Source organism: Cyclopterus lumpus, chromosome 21 (genome assembly GCF_009769545.1).
Source record: "Cyclopterus lumpus isolate fCycLum1 chromosome 21, fCycLum1.pri, whole genome shotgun sequence".
Taxonomy (NCBI): Eukaryota; Metazoa; Chordata; class Actinopteri; order Perciformes; family Cyclopteridae; genus Cyclopterus; species Cyclopterus lumpus.
In genome coordinates, this window is record NC_046986.1 from 19,902,363 (window position 1) to 19,921,360 (window position 18,998).

At 43.6% G+C, this 18,998-nt stretch overlaps 1 protein-coding gene across 1 annotated transcript in view; it reads left to right on the forward strand.

The window, feature by feature from the left end:
- The window catches only part of hdac4 (histone deacetylase 4), a 103,373-nt gene extending 88,871 nt beyond the window's left edge, over positions 1-14,502 (forward strand). The window contains 5 exon segments of the mRNA XM_034561397.1: positions 1,928-2,046; positions 2,742-2,875; positions 12,161-12,245; positions 12,475-12,616; positions 12,956-14,502. Of these exon segments, the coding sequence (XP_034417288.1) occupies positions 1,928-2,046; positions 2,742-2,875; positions 12,161-12,245; positions 12,475-12,616; positions 12,956-12,995 (520 nt within the window). The 3' untranslated portion in view covers positions 12,996-14,502.
- Positions 14,503-18,998: the final 4,496 nt, after the last annotated feature.

Genomic DNA, 18,998 nt, shown 5'->3' on the forward strand with positions numbered 1-18,998 from the left:
TGGTACTCCGTCACTCGTAGACCTCACCAAAACACTACTTGCCTTAATATCCCAGACCGCCAGAAAAATCCTGTGCCCCTCTGAGCAAATCTAAAAGAAACACTTGTTTTGCCATCTGGGGAGTATATACTGTAACTATTTATGACCCGTTACACAAGGGGGAGGCGTAACAAATAAACTACTGGAACATTTGAAACACTCACCTGGGAATGTTTTGCAGTTGATAAGTTGATAAGGATGTTTATTGTCATTGTAAAACACATACAACGAAATTAAGTTGGCAACTCAGTCAGTACAGCAGTAACAGGTAAAAACATGTATAAAAACATTTAAGACAGGACATTCTGATTTAAAAACAAGACATTTAAAAATAAATAAAACATAAAACACAGGCAGCAATGGCTTAAAAGTGACAAAGTGTTGTGTTATTGTCTATTTGTGTCCCCCCGCAGCACTGTCCGGTGTGGTGGGGGTGATGGAGGAAACCGCTCTGGGGAAAAAGCTGTTCCTCAGCTTGTTAGTCCGGGTTTTAATAGTCCTGAATCTTCTTCCTGATGGCAGTGGATCAAACAGAGATCCAATTGTCCTTACCGGCAGCGATGCAAATTTGCAACAGTTGCGATATAATAAAAGAATCAAATAGATGTGTGCAGCCAGAGGGCCGACGACAGGGATTTAACCTAGTAAATAGTTGTATATCCTCAGCCGCTTTAATGAGTTGCCTTTTAGTAAAATATGTGAAAGTACTAATGACGAAAAGCACAGTTAAAAACATAATTCACTCCAAAAACAAATGCTGATGTGTAAACGTCTTCAGAGCTGTTTAGCTGACAATATTTTGACATTTATTAAATTAATGTTTATACAACCAGGTTGTTAATTGGATACCTTTCTTAAAAAAAAGTTGCGTTCATCCTCCTCAAAAATAAAATGAAGCTGATGAATTAATACTAGGCTATATGATCTAATATAATCCCTCTGTGAAAAAAACACCCACGTTTCTTTCTGACGGGGTCACCATGCAAACCGGACTAGATTTTCCGGCCACAACTTGCAGTGAATCATTACACTGTACCCCACTGTTGATTGGATTTATGTGCATGACGCCTTGCACACAAGCACTCCCTCCCTACCAGCTGTGTGCAAGAGGAAGGCTGTACACAAACAGCCCTCTTTGACCACACCCATCCAGAGGTAGAATGACCCTGGATGATTAAAACACATACATGATACGCACACAATTATATCTGCCCTTCTGTTTACCCTTTTTACTTAAGGATGTTCGAGTGCATTGCTGCCTCCAAATGTCCAAACTTCTTTTCACTTCAAGAAGTGTATGCCACCATTTCCATATAAATGTTTGCTTTGAAAACCATGAGAAAAAACACATAAAACTACAGCACCAGAGACATGTAGCATCTCTGCTGGTTGCAGCATACACCAATCATCATCACAAGGACAGTAAGTGCACTAAAGGCATATCTCCATGTGCATATGTGAATAGTCCTCATACATTACAGTAGTCCTCCTCTAGCCACCACTATGCATTTAGCTTGCCTGCAGCGATCATTCTTCCGACATCACAATTTTCTGATTATTTGGCAGGAGAGAGCAATGCTGTAAAATATGTTTTATGGGATGCGTAGCTTTATCAAATATGGTTGAGATCTCAGTGCGCCACTGCTTGTACCTCTTGAATCTCTCTGTTTACTTTCACACTTGGTTGTAGCCCTCATTCAGTATGTCATTCAGCCCATTAAATAGATGTTACTGTTGCAGCTGCAAGAATCTCCGTTGATGAAATGCAGCATTACTTTTTTGATAGGCCCCACTACAGTAAAGCCACAATTATTGGATGGATATAGGAGGCTTCTCTTCTACTCCATCGGTAAATACATTATTTTGTTGTTTTTTGTTTTTTTCTCAGAACGGTGGTTATGCCTATTGCCAACGAGTTTGCCCCAGACGTGGTTCTGGTATCTTCGGGCTTTGATGCGGTCGACGGACATGCTCCACCCCTGGGTGGATACAAGCTGACAGCCAAATGTAAGTGCTGACCACAGTTACCCTGTTAATCATTCTTTTTTGTCTAACCCGTAGATAAAAAGTCTCTTAAGAACTTTCAGAAGATACATACACGTGTAAACGCATGCCCACCACAGTCTCACTCATGACTTTCACATCCCCTGCCTGTACAATGCATCAAAATATAGAAGGAAAGACGCACAAACACACGCCTCTGTGTTTATTTTGTGCCTCCGACTTGCGTATTCCGAACGAGACCTTGGCGTGCCAGCAGAGAGATTTTCTAAAACCATCCCGCAGATCTCAAATAAGACCAGTGGTCTTGGTTGTTAAGGGGGTGATATGGGTGGTTAGAGAGGATTGCAGGAAGAGGGGGATATGGGGAGAATTTAGGGGAGAAGAAAGTATGGCTGAATGCATATATTAAAACTCCCCTCATCCTGAGAGCAAAAGATCAAAGACTGACGAGCCTAAACGCAAAGCCACACTTATTAAAATTAAACCTGGCTCATATTATGGCTTGTTTTTTTGCCCCCCAGTAAATCCACAGTGCGCTTTCTTTCCCTCTTCCTCTCTCTGATGCAGTCACCCCCTTTTTTCTCTATTCTTCTTTCTTTGATCAATATCCAAAAGGGAAGTTAGAGCTTGAACAGCACCGCTCCCCCGTCTCATTCTTCTTCTTCTTCTTCTTCTGCTGTCATTTCCTCCGTGTCCAGGCTTTGGCTACCTGACCAGGCAGCTGATGGGTCTGGCAGGCGGCCGGTTGGTGCTTGCCCTGGAGGGAGGTCACGACCTCACGGCCATATGTGATGCCTCTGAAGCCTGCGTCTCTGCTCTGCTTGGCAATGAGGTAAGACGAGAGCCAAGAGGCGGAGGGATACATTACTAGCAAACATTATCTTGAGCAAGGCACTAAGACTGGACAAATACATTTGGAATTGTGGACTAAATCTATGGCTGGTGTGAGATTAAAAGGGACTGAGGGATAAAACCTTTAGAAATGATGACCTGGTTAGTCCCTGCAGCATAAAATGGCATATTCCTGTCATGTTGGATTTTTCCCTGAGACTATAAATTCACATTAATACCAGCAATATGGAAAACAAGGTGACCATGTGGATTCAGAAGTCTGTTCGAATGAATGCATTAATGAGCTTGATTAAGTTTTATGTTTTATTGCATGAACATGTGGGGCAGATGAAGAGCATCTGGTTTATTTGTGTTGCCGGCGGGACATTTGAAGTTCCACTCATGTTGCTGGTCATTTTTATTCCTGGCTACATTTCCGGAAGCAAATTGTTTTGTCTGAGTTTCAAAGTCAACACGCTACAAATAAGTGAGCATGAAATGTATTTTATGTAGTTTGGGTTGTTTGGGATAGTTATCCATAATCAGTGTAGCAGTAAAACACTTGGTGCTGCCCCCGTCCACATCGGTACCTTCCCTCTTGCTCCCGTGCCCGTTCCCTTGTCTGTTTCTCCAAACCGGAGGTGTGCCGATCGCCATGCTGATGACGGTGCCTCACACAAACCCACTACAAAACACCCAAACTATCCTTTTAAACTGGAAAAAAAGTCCACCTCTTGGCTGTAATATTTACATTCTTCGCAACATTGAGATTGTGTCTACCCTAATTTCGTCCTGAACGAACACAGGTGCAGCATGATGATTCGATGGCCCTGTTACACAGATATGTAGAGTTAAAAATACCGGCCGAACTTGTACTCTTTCATCTGAGCCAAAACCATAGTTCTCTCCGTCTCTAAAGAGGAAGTCAACGCCGCGCACACACACACACACACACACACACACCCCACACACACACACACACACGCACGCACACACACGCACAAACACGTCAGAGGGAGAGGATTTCCAGGCAGAAGACTAATTGTGGGAGTGGGTAGGTTGGGCCGAGGAACTGAACAAACATCGTCCCTCTGTGATTCATGGCGCACAACAGAATAGCAACTCCTCACAGCCGCCCACTCTTTTCTTCCAGCTAATGGAGAGGCTGGAGTGCTTTTTTGGACAGGCTGCTCAGTCTCATCCCCGCCAACCCCCCCCGAGATTGTGCATCAAAGATATCTCCGTGCTTTTATTTTTAAAAGACTACTGAATTGTTGTACAGAACGGAGATTGTAGAGCTTTAGGGGAGAAAAGAAGGTGTGCCTGTTTGTTTGCGCACATACTTCTGCACAAACAGGGTCCGAGCACACTGGTGTCTCTAAAGTCCACCACTAATCTGTTGCTGTTTTGTTCACAATCCATGTCATCCCAGGCCACTAATGAACAGGGACAAATCTACACATTTGCATGGAGGCATACAGCCAAGAGAAGAGTGAGATAGCTGCATAATACCTGCTTGTTATTTATCTTGAGTCTCCGTTTCTGTCTGAAATTCTGTTGTGCCCACGTCTTACATGTTACTTGAGTGACTGGATCTGTCCTCGACCAAAGACATTCTTATTCGACCAGTGCTTAAACCATTTTGTCAACTAATCGAGCAGTTGATTTAATCGAAAAAACATACGTAAAACTGAGCTTCTACACAAAGAAACACACCAAAGCATTACTTCAAATCTTGTTTTTACCAGAGATATCTTCACACGTTTATTGGGAATAAGTCATTCAGCCTGAAAAAAAAGCATGAAACGAGGACGAATCGACGAAAGAAATCTTCGTTGACTTGGGACAAAAATGACAATTACTCGATCGACAACGACAACGAGGGGGCAGCTCGAGTGGGTTGTATAAATTCGTAACTGTATTTAATACAGTGGGCGTCATAGGGTTTTCTTCAATTCAAGACAATGCAATGGGAATGGTGAATGCATATTTCACATGTATGCCTGAGAAGTGCACACACCTTGAAGCCAATTCACTCTTTTTGAATAATAATGACGTAAAGAGAGCAAATGCTTTTCTACTTGGCAATAATATTAGCCCCAAGAATGCCAAGTCAGAAATCACCACACATAAACAATGAATATCCAGACAGACACTTTATTTTGAAAAAAACGGAGCAAGTCTCAAGTGTTGTTGTTGCAGGCCCAGCCACGAGCACACCCGTAGTGCCAGTAGCATTGGAATGGCTACTGGTCCTGCTAAAGCCATTACCGTCTGCCCAGTGAGACGCCCAGAACAGTTACACTGATGCACACGGGTCTACACTTCTCATTCGGTACACACAATAGCTTACAGAGAATAAAGGGAGACTCGTTGTTGGACTTTATTGTGGGCATCATAATATGGAGGAACAATGAATTGGTGTGGAATTTATGAAAGACCGTGCATGGTCAATGTCTTGGGACAATTAAACATTGTCACTCTTGCCATTGTCTTTGTTTTGAAACTAACCTTGGACTATCTGTTGGCGTAAAGGTGGCACTAATTCAGAAGTAAGCCAACAACTGTTGTGTTCCATTAAATGTATCCATTGGACAAAATAATGTTTTTGTCCGCCTTGATTTGAAAACAAACGAAGCCTGCATGAATAGAAGTTACCGATTTGATATGTACTTCCATGCTTCGCTCTGAATCTGTATCTATCTGCCTTGTTGGAGGTGATATCTGTACATTCCTAGTCCTCTGGTTCCAGCCCAGCTGACAGCTCGAGCTATAAATGAGTTCTTGGAATCGTAGAAAAACAGCGTGGCCGTGTTCCATGTGGATCTTGGAGTGAGAGCAAAACAAATAGAACAATAACATAAGAACACATTAATAAAAACTCTTGTCACTGTGACCAACCAGCCCACTGTTGGGTGGAACATGCAGACACTGACCAGTGCAGACAGATTTACCATGCAGGAACTTAAAAGGGCCGCTGGTCATACTGGTGTTTAGTTAAAGCAGAGCGGAATACGAGGCAACGCTGTTAACCCTTAAATGCTTTCGAAAACATTCGCTGGGTGCCAAACCAGTCACAGAAAACTAACCGCTCTGCTGGTCCAACATAGGAGGGGATATGCACAGACTAAAGACTTCATCTAATAACTTGTGTTTACCTGCACTGTGCCCACCAGTGACTCAGTCATAGAGCAACACTACCATTACAGCTGGTAAGGATTCAGGAATTCAAGGACACTTCAGCAGGGCGGATGCTTTTAGCTGTCACGGAGGTTTGTACTCGGGACTTCCAGTTTGAAGGACGCTCTCGTTACTCACAGTACCGCCCTGCTGCAAAAATAATGAACCGGATCGGGGGGTTTGCTTCTTGGGTTTCAGCCTGCAGAGCGCCGGCCTCAGCAGGGGTTTGGAGGAGGTCACTGGATGGGTGCCATGGGGAGCTGGAAATGTGAAAATAGGCAGGAGGCAGGGAGCGTCAATTGAATCAGCCCTGCAGGACACCCCTCTCACCCTCTCACCCGGGGGCCCCCTCACTGGTACACATCTGGTTACCCTCACACCTCTTCCAGTGGGGTCAGCCTGGGCCCCGGGATCAGATAATATAGGGAAATGGAGTAATCATTTGAAGTAGAAAGGATGAAGCTATTGTCATAAAGCAGCTGCACAGAGAACGCTACCTCTGCAGGTCTTCAAAGTCTGGAAGATTATGAATTCTTAATCATATGCAGGTTTAGAAAACTTGATTATATTGCTTTCTGATATGCATCATTTTATATATCATAGAGGTACATTTGAAAAAAGTCGTTTGTGAGGTTTCAGCTAAACTTACATCGAAACAATCAAAGTTATGACAGAAGCCCCACTAGCAGAAGATGGCTTTGATAGATTGACGAACAAAGCAAATCAAGAAGTGGAGTTCTCATGACTTGCCCCGGTTGGCTTTTTGGCAGCAAGTGATGTCAGCTGTTTGAACAAAGGCAGATCCTTCAGTTGTGTGGAGCTTTGATAACTGATAGCAAAGGGGAAAAAGAGAGGCTAAAATGTCCCTGATCAGATCAAAATGGCAGGAAGCAAGTGTTTTTATCATAATCTCAGCGAAGGTCTCTGTAATGAACTTGGAATGTAGCTGGAAAACGTCAGTGAGGGATTGAGCTGGAGGGAGATAAAAGGCCTTTTTTTTTTTGCTTTCCTTTTTTTCTTTGCTGACAATGTCTGGCAATGGCCTCAGATGGCGAATGGAATCAGAATAAGAAAAACAAGACTTATATAAAATATAAGGTTTATGTAGCCTCACCAGTTTGACCAACAAGCCAAAATCTGGCCAACATTCGAATGAAGTTTGGACTTGTTTGAATGTGTCCACTGAGTGTTATGAGTTATTATGGGTTATTTCTGTGTGTGGGGGCCGACTGAATGGAGCAAAATGAGTAGGCTCAGGCATGGGACCACAGCTGCATTAGCTGGTCAGCTGTGCTTTTGTTTAGAAAGATTCAAAACTGCCCGAGGGTTTGTATTGTCTGGAGCTGTCCAGAACCCAAGACATTACCATAACTGTAGTATATACTGTAGCTTAAACCATGAAATGTGGGTTGAATTATACTGTATATGCCGGTTAGGCTTGCTGTTTGTTCTAACAGTTTGGACTAACCAATGCTCTATTGCACAAGTACAGAAGGGTTTTTAAAAAAAAAAAGTATTTAGAATTGACATAATGCCGCAAAGCCCACAGACAGTGTCTTATATTCAGTAAAGGGCCTATTAAAATTCATCTATAATTATATAATTACTATATAATTAATGGTTTTGTTGTTTGGCATTCTAAAGAGGCAGCTTTTGGTCAAAATATCCTAAAGGTGTTCCTTATACCCTCTTCACCTCCTGTGTACTTCCAGTGTTTTACTGCTCGCTAGTGCGAGGGATATATTTGCACTTTTATTGGCAGGTTAAGACAAGCTTTTGCCATAATGAGCTTTAGGTTTCCTTTGAAAGCAGCTCAAATTAGCTGGGAAAGAGAGGGATGGAAATTGCTGAATGGACTTTACAGGCTCTTTAATTCACCCCCACCACTGTAGTGCGTAATCGTGAAGTCTTTTTAGTTAAATAGCTCATGAATGATGCATTGGCAACTACACCAGTCAACTCTGAACTCGGGACTAATTGATGATTGCTCGCAAACAGATGTTGGCCCGGTTCGGAGCACGGTTGTTAGCAATTATTTGATAAACAACAGGCTAATATGCTAATTGCTACCAGCTGTCAATGAGGTTACTCGGTGTGTTTACACTCCAGTTACAGTAAGACGCTCGAGTTCACCTGTACCGCTCTAGGGCCTGAGTATTCATCACCAGCCCCCGACTACGTACACCTCCTTTCCGAAAAGGTCATTGGCTTTGCACAATACACATCATTACCATGTCCAGTTAGCATAACATAATCAACCAGTTTTAGAGACTGCCAACATATGCACATGGACACAACCGTAAACAGTGGGTGCCTTGTGCACTTTTCTTTCGCTGAACAAGTGGATTTCCTCCTCTCCCCACTGTTTTGGTTAAAGCCTCCCTTCTGGAATGTTTTTACCGGGGCACATTCCTCACTCTTTGCTCATGGCGTTCCCTGTTGGCCCGTGTCTGGTGCGTTTGGACGGCCGTGTCACACAGAGAAATAGACTTCCTCTGAAATAAATCAGCACAGTGGCAGCAAACCATCCTTAAAGGGCATTACTCTCTCCCGGTCTCTCAAAGACTGCGGCACATCTGATGGTATAAAGTTGCCGAGGTCCAGGCACAGCCAGGACCACAAACTCAAATAAACAGAAATGTCGCCATGGATGATGTGGCAGACAAATGTGTGCTTGTATATAGTGCACATGCATGTCTGTGTGTTTGCCATACCTGTCAGGTGGGGGCCCCTGGAGCACCCTGACAAGAGCCATTAAAGTTTATAAGCGTGAGGCCCAGCTGTCAATCAAGCTGACAGGCTTCCCCCCTCCAACCCTACTCTGTAGTGAACCCCACGAAACCCCAGAGAACCCCTGACCCTGCTCCGACAGGGAGCTGGGCTAGTCTGGTCTGGTCTGGGCTGTGCTGAGCTGGGACTGGCTAGGGTGATGGTGAATGTTTGAGAAGATTTGTCTGAAAGAGTGATGGTTTGAGTCCCCAGAGTGGCTGGGAATTTTTGGGGGATGGGAGTGATACATAAGTACTCCTGTCTCCCACCTCAGCCACAATCAAAGTTCTCTGGACGGCCTGAACCTTCCAAGTCCTCTGCAAGACGATTTCCATAGCTGGCAACTCTGAGCCGCTGTCCCAGGTGCCAGCTTTTTGAAGTTGCTTCCCAATCGTCAGTCAAACCGTAGATTGACACCAATCAATTGAGAAATGAATGAATCCTGATTCATGAAAGTGTGCACTTTCAAGTGTTTACATGGTCTATGTCTTCTGGCAACTTGTGCAGGACCTTGCCATCATGTCAATATGCATCTGCAGTCCCTGGCAGGTTGATGGCGCTTTGCCAGAAGCCTCTGTAATTTAGTCAGTCTGAACACAGCATGACACTAAAAAGTCGCTCCGGTTATAATCAGAGTTGAAATGGACAGTTCTGCTTCCAGTGGTTCTTAGAAAAGTGCTTTTTCATTTGATATATACCGTATTTTCCGCACTATAAGGCGCACTTAAAAGCCTTTAAATTTCTCAGAAAACGACAGTGCGCCTTATAATCCGGAGCGCCTTTTTTATGAATTAATTCTGGTTGTGCTTACTGACCTCGAAGCGATTTTGTGTGGTACACGGCGCTCTGTCAAAATGTTTTAGTACGACTTTGGTAAACTACAAAGCCGCACCGCTTGCAGCATTATGGTGCGTTCACACCAAACAGCTTTATAACTCGCGTCAGTTTATTCGCCAGTCAAGTTGTGTTCATTTGTGTCTTTCGCAATAAAAACAGTTATAATTTCCTCCATCCACCACGGTCGAAATAACCACTAGTTCTGCTTTATACTTGTTGTGGACATCCCATAAACGTCGGAACATCTAACGCCCTGGTGTTTGGGTTCATAACATCACCCGTAGGCTCACACAGCTCGGGGAGTTTCACCGACTCCGACTCGATAACTTCCGCTTCCAGCGCTAGCAGCAGCAGCCCAACGGGCGGAGCATCTCAACGCTGATTGGCTGGCGAGTTGCGAAACTTTTGCAACTCGCGTTGGAAGTTGAAATATTTCAACTCTGGCGAAATTATTGTGAACACGTTTAATAAAGTTTGACTGACTGACTGTTTTGTTTCGCTTAATGCGTCTTATAGTCGGGTGCGCTTTATATATGAAAAAAGATCGAAAATAGACCATTCATTGACAGTGCGCCCTATAGTGCGGAAAATACGGTAAGCCAATGGAAACAGACTAATGGCGACCAGACAGGTGTCTTTAGAGCACTATTGTTATCGCACCTATCTTCTTTTGATACATCTTACATGTTATAGCATATAGTGTACCAACATACACCCTTTTTTGTTATTTGAACAGTAGGGCGGTTCCTTGAGGGCTCATCATATCTGTTGCAATGAGAAAAAATTAGTAACTGCGTGGATAAAGTTTTGAACCGTATAGCTAAATTCCGCCTGCTTGGGCAAGCACATTGAATGGAGAGGTTAGATGGAGATATACGTTTCTAAAGGCATGTTCTGGCGTTTCTTTCACTTGTAATCGGAACTGTAGCTTCAATCTTTGTCTTTTTAATCTATTTTTCACGGCTGAATCAGTTTGACGTCCTGGATTTTTCCAAAAATGAGATTATATTTCTATAGGGTGTCCCGTTAGTGACAGTGCAGGCTCCACAGTAGCTCTGACAGCTTGGTGGGGTAGCAAGGGGGGCGGGGCTTAGTGAAGGCTCAATTAAGCCCACTCCTCTGACATGTTTGTCAGTTGATTTGGATGAGTGTCAGTCAAAGAGCAAATAACCCAATATAAATACAAGTGTGTCACTGTGCGCACGCACCTCTGTCTCGTCCTCTATGCATTATGTAGCCTGTCGTGCCACAGCAGGATTAAAGTATCCCTCTCCTCAGACTGCCTCTTGCCTCCGCCCCCGCTGACCCCTCCCACACACTATTTGTTTTAATTAAGAGAAAACTTCCAGCCTCGGCCAAGCGAGACGCACAGACGATGGCTTTTTCCTTTTCTCTCTGGCGCTCTACTCCCACATCTCTGGCCAAGCTTTTCCTCTATGTCTCTCTTTACATGTTTCTCCGTTGGTCCTATATTTCGTTGGGGGTTATGATGAAGCAGAAAAAGGATGCTTGTCGTCTGTGTTGGAATGTAGAGCTGAATGGGCCTGTTTGACAAAATGGGAGAATGAGAAAGTGTCATACGTGCAATCGACCAAAGGGGAAATTGAATCGTTCCGGGTTGGGGAATAGCCCTGTTTCCTCTGAATTGTGGCTTGGAGAGTTTTGCATGCTTAGCTGTACTTCCTGAGGTGTGTGTGTGTTTGAGTGTTGAGTGTGTGCATGAGTATGCGTGAGCAAGTAGGTTTCCGTGTGCATGCGTCTGTGCGTGAGAACGTGTCCTAAGAGTGGGACACAGTACAAAGCACACATTGTAGTGTGTGTGTGTCAAAGAGTAGCATAGCTCTCAGTGAGTGGGAGGAGCTTGTGCATCTGCAGTTCTATTTTCTATTGTGTCAGCAGCTCGAGCTCAGCTCCCCACCTCCTTGGAGGGATTCAACACCGGGCTGTGGTCCACATTCAAAAGAGATCCGTTAAAACCAGGAGGGAACCACATTAGTTCAAGTGAGGTTTCTGCTGTGCTTTGGAGCGGCGCTTCTGAACACACATAAAAATAAAAATGCCGTGATACATTGAATGCACTTAGCTTGTGTTCTCAGGAGGCAGAGGTACACTGTCAAGATGTATGACCCGGCAGTTACATTTCAGCATGTGAGTGTCTCAAAGATGTGGCTAGTGGACGCTGCAAATCGCTTTTGGTGGAAAAAGTGTTTTGATGTTGTTATGCCTGGGCCCGTGACAGCCATGTTTTGGGCTTCTTCGTCCGTCTGGTCCATTCTCGCGAGCGCTATATCTCAGGAACACCTTTAGGGAGTGTCTTCAAATTTGTCAGAAGCTTCCATTGGACTTAAGGATGGATTGCTTCGGATTTGGTGGTCAAAGATCACTGTAACCTCACAAAAACAAGTGTTTGGCCTTACCTCAAGAATTCATATGTGTATGTGTTTCACACAAAGGTCTATAGGATAAATTGATGAAGTGATGACATTTTTATTTTTTCCAGTTGGACCCCATTCCTGACGAGGTGCTGCAACAGATACCGAATGCCAACGCTGTCCACTCGATGGAGAAAGTTCTTGAAATACACAGTGAGTGGTATATTTAAACCTACTTACAGAATACATCAGATTTTATTTCATGGTATTTATCTAATTGAATGATATATGATTTAATTTTTAGTCTAATGACTAACTTTATGCGTAGCATCTGTCGATATTATATCTGTTAATATTCCACATGCGAAACCTGTAGAGCCACGCTCGTTAGATCTCTCTGAGGCGAAGCATCTGACCTTCGCCCTGTGCTTGTCGTTCGAAGGTAAATACTGGCGCTCGCTGCAGCGCTCCGCCTCCACCCTCGGCTGCTCGTTGAGCGAAGCCCTTCGGCGTGACGCAGAGGAGGCTGAGACCGTCTCCGCCATGGCCTCGTTGTCCGTCGCCAACAAGCTTGTTGGAAAGAGGTACACAGTGTGATCTATGTGTGGTTTAAAGGAATAGTTCAGCCTTTTTAGTGGAATAAGTGTATTCACTTTCTTGCCGTGAGTTAGACAAGAAGATCAGTACCTCTCCTAGGAGGGGGTTGGTATCAATCTTCTCTTCCAACTCTCGTCAAGAAGGCTAATTAGCGTTTTCCTGCGTACCCTTTAAAAGTGACGTGAGGTTGCGTGAAGTTGTCCGTGTTGGAACACACAGAAAGAAATTAGTGTCGTCTCTCACTACCTGTTCTTTGATGACGGTAATTTGGTTGTACGCAATTCTTTATTGTGGCATTATCGTTTACGGTATCATTGTTTCCCCAGGGCTGAAGAGGAACCCATGGAAGAGGAAGCTACCATGTAAAGAAACATCACCTTTCAGTCTTCATCTTTGACAGTGTCCTCACCCAGTCGGTGTCAATGTAAATGCCACTCCCGTGTCTCACCCCTGCCACCCCCCCAGTCGGCGTGTTGTTGCGGGTGAGAACGAGCAGAGCTGGTGAACGTGGCGCTCGGAGGCAAAACGGAACACTGAAGACGAGCGCCGCGTCCGCTGATCAGCAGTGCACAGACTGATCAGCGTACATGCGTTGCATCGTCTCTTCAAGACCTTGGATGTAAGAGGACCGACTCCACCGTACCACAATGACAACCTCGAGTGCCAGTGCTTTTAAAACACTAGACATTATGTACTTTTTGAATGCCAGTCGGAGAACGATCCGTCGTCATCTACTTTTACTAATTGTTCTGTTCTTTCTGCGCTTGATCGTCACCTTCTCACTTCTCATCAAAAAACCACCGGAGCTCTTGTGATTGTGACTCCTCGTGGATGAATCATCTCTGCTATTTTAAGATTTCCGGACAAATGGAACAAAGTGGTAGAATTTCTTACAGGTGGTTGAAGATGAGATGAGAAATGTCGGCGGGTTTTCTGATTCCAAAATGACTGACAGTGAAAGACTGTGCGTCCGTGCCTTTTTTAAATTTTTTAAACCTGGTGGATTTTCTGTTGAACTCTACTGAAAGAGCTTTGCCTTAAAAAAACAGGTTTTGGAACGAGGCCTCTTCTCCCGGACCCCTTAAATATTTCTATACTGGCAAGACATTCAATGCCTGCATGTTGTTGGCACATAGACTGGAGTACCTTGGCATGTTAACCTATAATTCCCTGCAAGCAGCCTGCTGTCTTTCCCTGTACCTCCATCTTTCCTTGTTTGCCTACATTATTTTAGAAGGTTTAGTTCCCAGCCACAAGTTGGAGGTGGTTCAGTTTCAAAGGAAGTTCCAGTTTTGATTCGTATTACTCAGTGGAACCATGTATCAGATCCGGTCCCCGTAGCCAGAGGGAACGTCTTGGAGGACCGGCTGCACCTTAGATACATGTTGTGACAACCCCCTACCCAGAGGAACAGAGGGGAATAACCGTTAACTCATATGGGCCAATGTGTTGAAGCGGCCATCGCTTTAAGACAACTGTGTTTCTGTGGTAACAACGACAAAACCACCTGGGATATTCCAGACTTGTTCCAGGGCTGCACGGGCTCTCACAGCTGGTTCAACATCTGTAGTCCCGACACATCTGCTCTCCAAATGTCAAGTGCTGTGAGGCAGGTGTGTGTACATCTGTTCATATACAGTGGAGCACAAGCTGCTCTTTGTAAACATTCTCCTGGAGATGCATATTTTTATAGTTCTTTATTTAATTTGTTTTATTAATCTTCCATTTCTCTTGACCAGTGACCCAGCCAGTGGGATACGCCCATGCACAATGATTACACGTGCAACTTTGAAGAGCACATGTAGCTCAGATTCTGCTCTGGATGCTGAATCCTCCCAACATGTTCTCAAATCTATAAACAATATCAATATTGTCTTTGAGCATTTGATTTATTGATTGCTGTCGGCCTGTAAAGGGACTTTTACTAAATGTAAGAACAACTTTTAATATTGTACATTACCCACCCTGCCTTTTAACTTAAACTAAACTGGCTATCGGAGCCGAACCATACAGCCCACAAACAGAGCCAGGTAAAAAAAAAGCCATAATTGCATGCTCATTTTTTGTCCTTTTTTAAAGAATACATGTGCAAGTTGATGTTTGATAAAACTGTCCCTGTGTGCAGAAGTTGACTGTAACCACCTCTCCAACTTGTGTTTGACCCCTGGGCAACGACCTTCGCTCACCTTTGTTTCACCTGCAAGCTAATCACGTTTAACGTATTTGGTCGGCGAACAGGAAGCAGAGCGCTGCGGTGTTTCCTGTTTCCTGTGCATTGGACGTCCATCTCCTGAGTATTCCTGCCACACACGTTTGTCAATGACTACTCTACCTTTTGTTGTTTTCTTCTGGTTTTGCTGGCCTGTCAGTGGACTCCAGTGTCTTCTTCGTGTACCTTTGTATTGTTGTTTGGTTGTCTCTGTTACATTGTAAAGCTGAGACACTTCACAGCAGGCGAGGGTTCAGATCCGTTTTTTACGAGACAGTACGTGACTATGTTTTCTGGGTTCACGGTTTTTTGTGGGAGGGCTGGGTTGCAAATGTTTCTACTTTGTATAATGATGGACAATTGTGTATTTACTGTCTGTTCATAGTAGATTTATATATGAAAAGATGAGTATATTATATATATATATCTATATATCTATACATAATGAAATGCTACGATCTTGTTTTTGAAGTTGGTATTGAAAAATGATACTTTTCATGGGCCTTCCATACAGTCTGCCCTCTTTAGGGTGCTACTGAAGACATCTTTTACTGTCGTTGGTTACGTGTTGAGTAGCATTTGACTGGTTGTCCTTTTGTCTTTCAACACTGATGACTAGTTTCTGGCTTTATCCATCCCGTTGGTACCATAACACTGTTACAGCAGGTGTGCCATTGCCCTCTGCTCAGCCTCATCTTCAGGCACATACCCATAATATTCCACTTTTTTTTGTTTTTCTTTGTGTGTGTGTGTGTGTGTGTGTGTGTAGATTAGTTGTACAAAACACATTCTGGCTGCCACCTCTAAAGTTTCACTTATTTTTTTAGAAATATGAGACTGAAATTCAAAATATGCATTCTACACATCTCGAAAATGTCCAAAGGCGGTTTCTTCATCTTTTCCTCAAGGTTTACAAGTTCAACCTCCCTACCCCCCAAAAAAAACAAGAAAAATGGGATGGGTGTATTTGAATTGGAACATGGCCATGCTATCCCCCTACGCTAAATCACTCACAAATGACTTCACATGATCATCACTTATTTCCTTATCTGGCCGAATGTCCTCAAGTTTTAATTGAACTCGACATTCCTTGAAATCCATCTCGTTCACATGTCTGATCTCGTTCTTCAGCCAAGTGATGCCTGTTGTTCAGCATATCCAAAAGACCACAGGTGTTCCGTCCCCGCAGAAGCAAGGATTGTTTTTAAACAATATCCACTCATGATAGATACGATTATGATGCCACAGGCTGATTTAAATTGTCTAAAATATCAATCAGACTTGAAAGTAAATAACCTTTCTAATTTTGACTGAATGTATCTGACCTCCACTGGCCGAGTGAAGCTGCGTCTCTCTGCCGAAGCGCTTCTAAACCACCATTCTTTTCCGCGGCTTCAGCAGATGGCCACAGAGGTTAAAGTTCAAGCTATAATTAATGCGCGTGTCCTCTGCTCGTTTGTAAATGCACAAGAACAAAGGCAAAAAGGATGTGAATCAGTGCTCGTCATAAAGTTGGTATTCCACTGAGTACTCAAGAGATAACTATGGTCCAGGCATTTGTAGAGGGGCATTGTGTAGCATCACATTTCTATTTGGTTTGAACTCATGTGAAAGGCACGTGATTCTTCTGTACATTCCCTTTACATCACGCACCTACACAAACGTCTCTTTTTGTCTCCGAGGACTTTATTCACATTGTTGTGATACTTCATGCATCCAATCGATTTGTGGTTGGAATATGATAATATCCTGAAAATCACCTTTTCTTTGATACGCCGACATGTAAACGCACTTGGTGAGGTGCCTTTCGGTAACCGGGCCCCAGAATATTCCCAGAACCGTTGCACAGCGGTGCCAGTGGTGGGGTTTCTACTGCTGAATGCGTTGGTTTCTCAGCAGGAGCCAACATTGCAACACAATGTCCGGTAACAAAAGAAATCGGTAACATTCCATTTTGTTATAATTTCCATGGATCAAGAGGGGCCATATATTTCTCTTTTTCTTTTAACCCTCATAGTTCGGTCAAGCCATGTCCGAGGACTGTCTGTTGATTTAGGTGGCCTGGTCTGACTCCACTCCATTCCTTTTCCCTCTGCATGATCCGTATGTCTGCATGCACTGTCTGTCTGTATGTGTGTGTGTGTGTGTCTGTCTGTCTGTCTGTCTGTGTGCATGCACTGTCTGTGTGTGTGTGTCTCTCTGTCTGTCTGTCTGTCTGTGTGTCTCTCTGTCTGTCTGTCTCTCTCTCTGTCTGTCTGTCTGTCTGTGTGCATGCACTGTCTGTGTATGTGTGTCTCTGTCTGTCTGTCTGTCTGTCTGTCTGTCTCTCTGTCTCCCTGTCTGTCTGTGTGTGTGTGTGTGTCTGTCTGTCTGTCTGTCTGTGTGTGTGTCTGTGTGTCTGTCTGTCTGTGTGTGTGTCTGTGTGTCTGTCTGTGTGTCTGTCTGTGTGTGTGTGTGTCTGTGTGTCTGTCTGTGTGTCTGTCTGTCTGTCTGTGTGTCTGTGTGTGTGTCTGTCTGTCTGTGTGTCTGTCTGTCTGTCTGTCTGTCTGTGTGTCCCATACTACATATCAGAACAAGGGATCGAGCACTGAAGGACTCTTAGTACTTTCACTGTATCCAAACTGTCTCATCTCTTTTACTGCTTTTTTTGTTTCTGCTTGGGAGGAGTTTGGGTTCTTTCCATGTTTTGCTTTTTACCTTTTAGAATATCGAACCTGGAAGACCGTCGTTAAATATTTTACAAAAAAAGTACAAAATCAAAAAAGAGTATCTAGCACTTGTAACACAAACAATAGATTGTATTGTATTTATGTTTTGGGGGGACGCTTTGTAAACAGCTACAACAGAATGGACAACTTTTCTTTCTTTTTAAATATAAATATATACCGGGCAAGATCTGACTTTTTGGACGACATCTTTGTTTTTTGTCACATCTAGACTTGTCAAAGGACTCCATCCAGGTGCCTGGTCGTTGTTAAGGTTGTCCATTCCTCTAAATAAGCCAGTTATTGCTATGACCACTGTGGTTCAAAATCAATCAGTTCTAGGTTTACATTATGTATAAAATGCATATTCTTTTTTCTTTTTTTTATCAGTTATGTTTTTGACTTGTTCCACCGTTGTTACAGAAATAGTAAATCTTTCTCGGGAACCTTTGTTCTAACATGTTGTCTTTGACATCTACAATATAAAGTATTGTTTTGGAAAAACTGCAATGTCTGTTTTTTTATGTTAACAGTGTTGGTTGCTGGTTTTAGATTGCAAAGAAAAAAAAAACTCCTTCTCTGCCAGGCGAACATGTGTCAGGCATGAAGGGTGGTGTCGATAAAAATCGATGCAGCGGAACTAAAGGTGCCAACCAATCAATTCTTCCTTGTCAAAACATGGAACGACACATTACCCACAATGCATCTTGACCTCGACTTGACCACGACCACCTTGATAGGTTGGTTGGAGATTTGGTTTTGTTTTACTTGTAGCAGATCATGTCGGGGAGACCGGGGGCAATTAAATCAAGGGGCAAAGCATCTCAAATTGCACCAATCAGAGACGAGACAGAGCCATGAAGCTGGTTATGCTGTTGGACTCTACGAGGATCCCTCGGTGCCGGCCAAAGGCACAACCACTAGGCGGTAAAGCTAGTCCTTTCTAATAATTTAAGAGTGTTCTGCATTTAATGTCTATGTATACTCTATTTATTATATATGTTTTGTGGCATAGTCCAGTGGTTAAATATTATTTTCTGGGGACCTGGGTTCAATTTACACCAAGAGCCAATTTGCAATGCTCCCAGTATCTTCAGTGTCCAAGATGTCTTGAATTTAAATACGCCTTTTACAATCGCCTGTGCGTGCCGGGACTGACATTTGATTTTTAGTGTTTTTGTCACTGTCTACAGAGGTCTGGTAAGCTCACTTCTATCCAAGTCTTCAGATCCAATTTAGAAGATATCACTTGAGGCAAAGTATCTTCGTGCAGCTCCATCTGGAGTTGCAAAAGGCTTTATATGACATGCAGTAGTCCTCTCCAAGACCTGCAAACAGACCTTGATGATTAAAATCTGTGGAGTTCTCCTTTAAATCCAGACGGAGGCAGCATTGCAGAAAACGGCGACTAGGGCCCCACAGTAGCTTTGGCTGGGATTAGCCCCCATTTGGAAA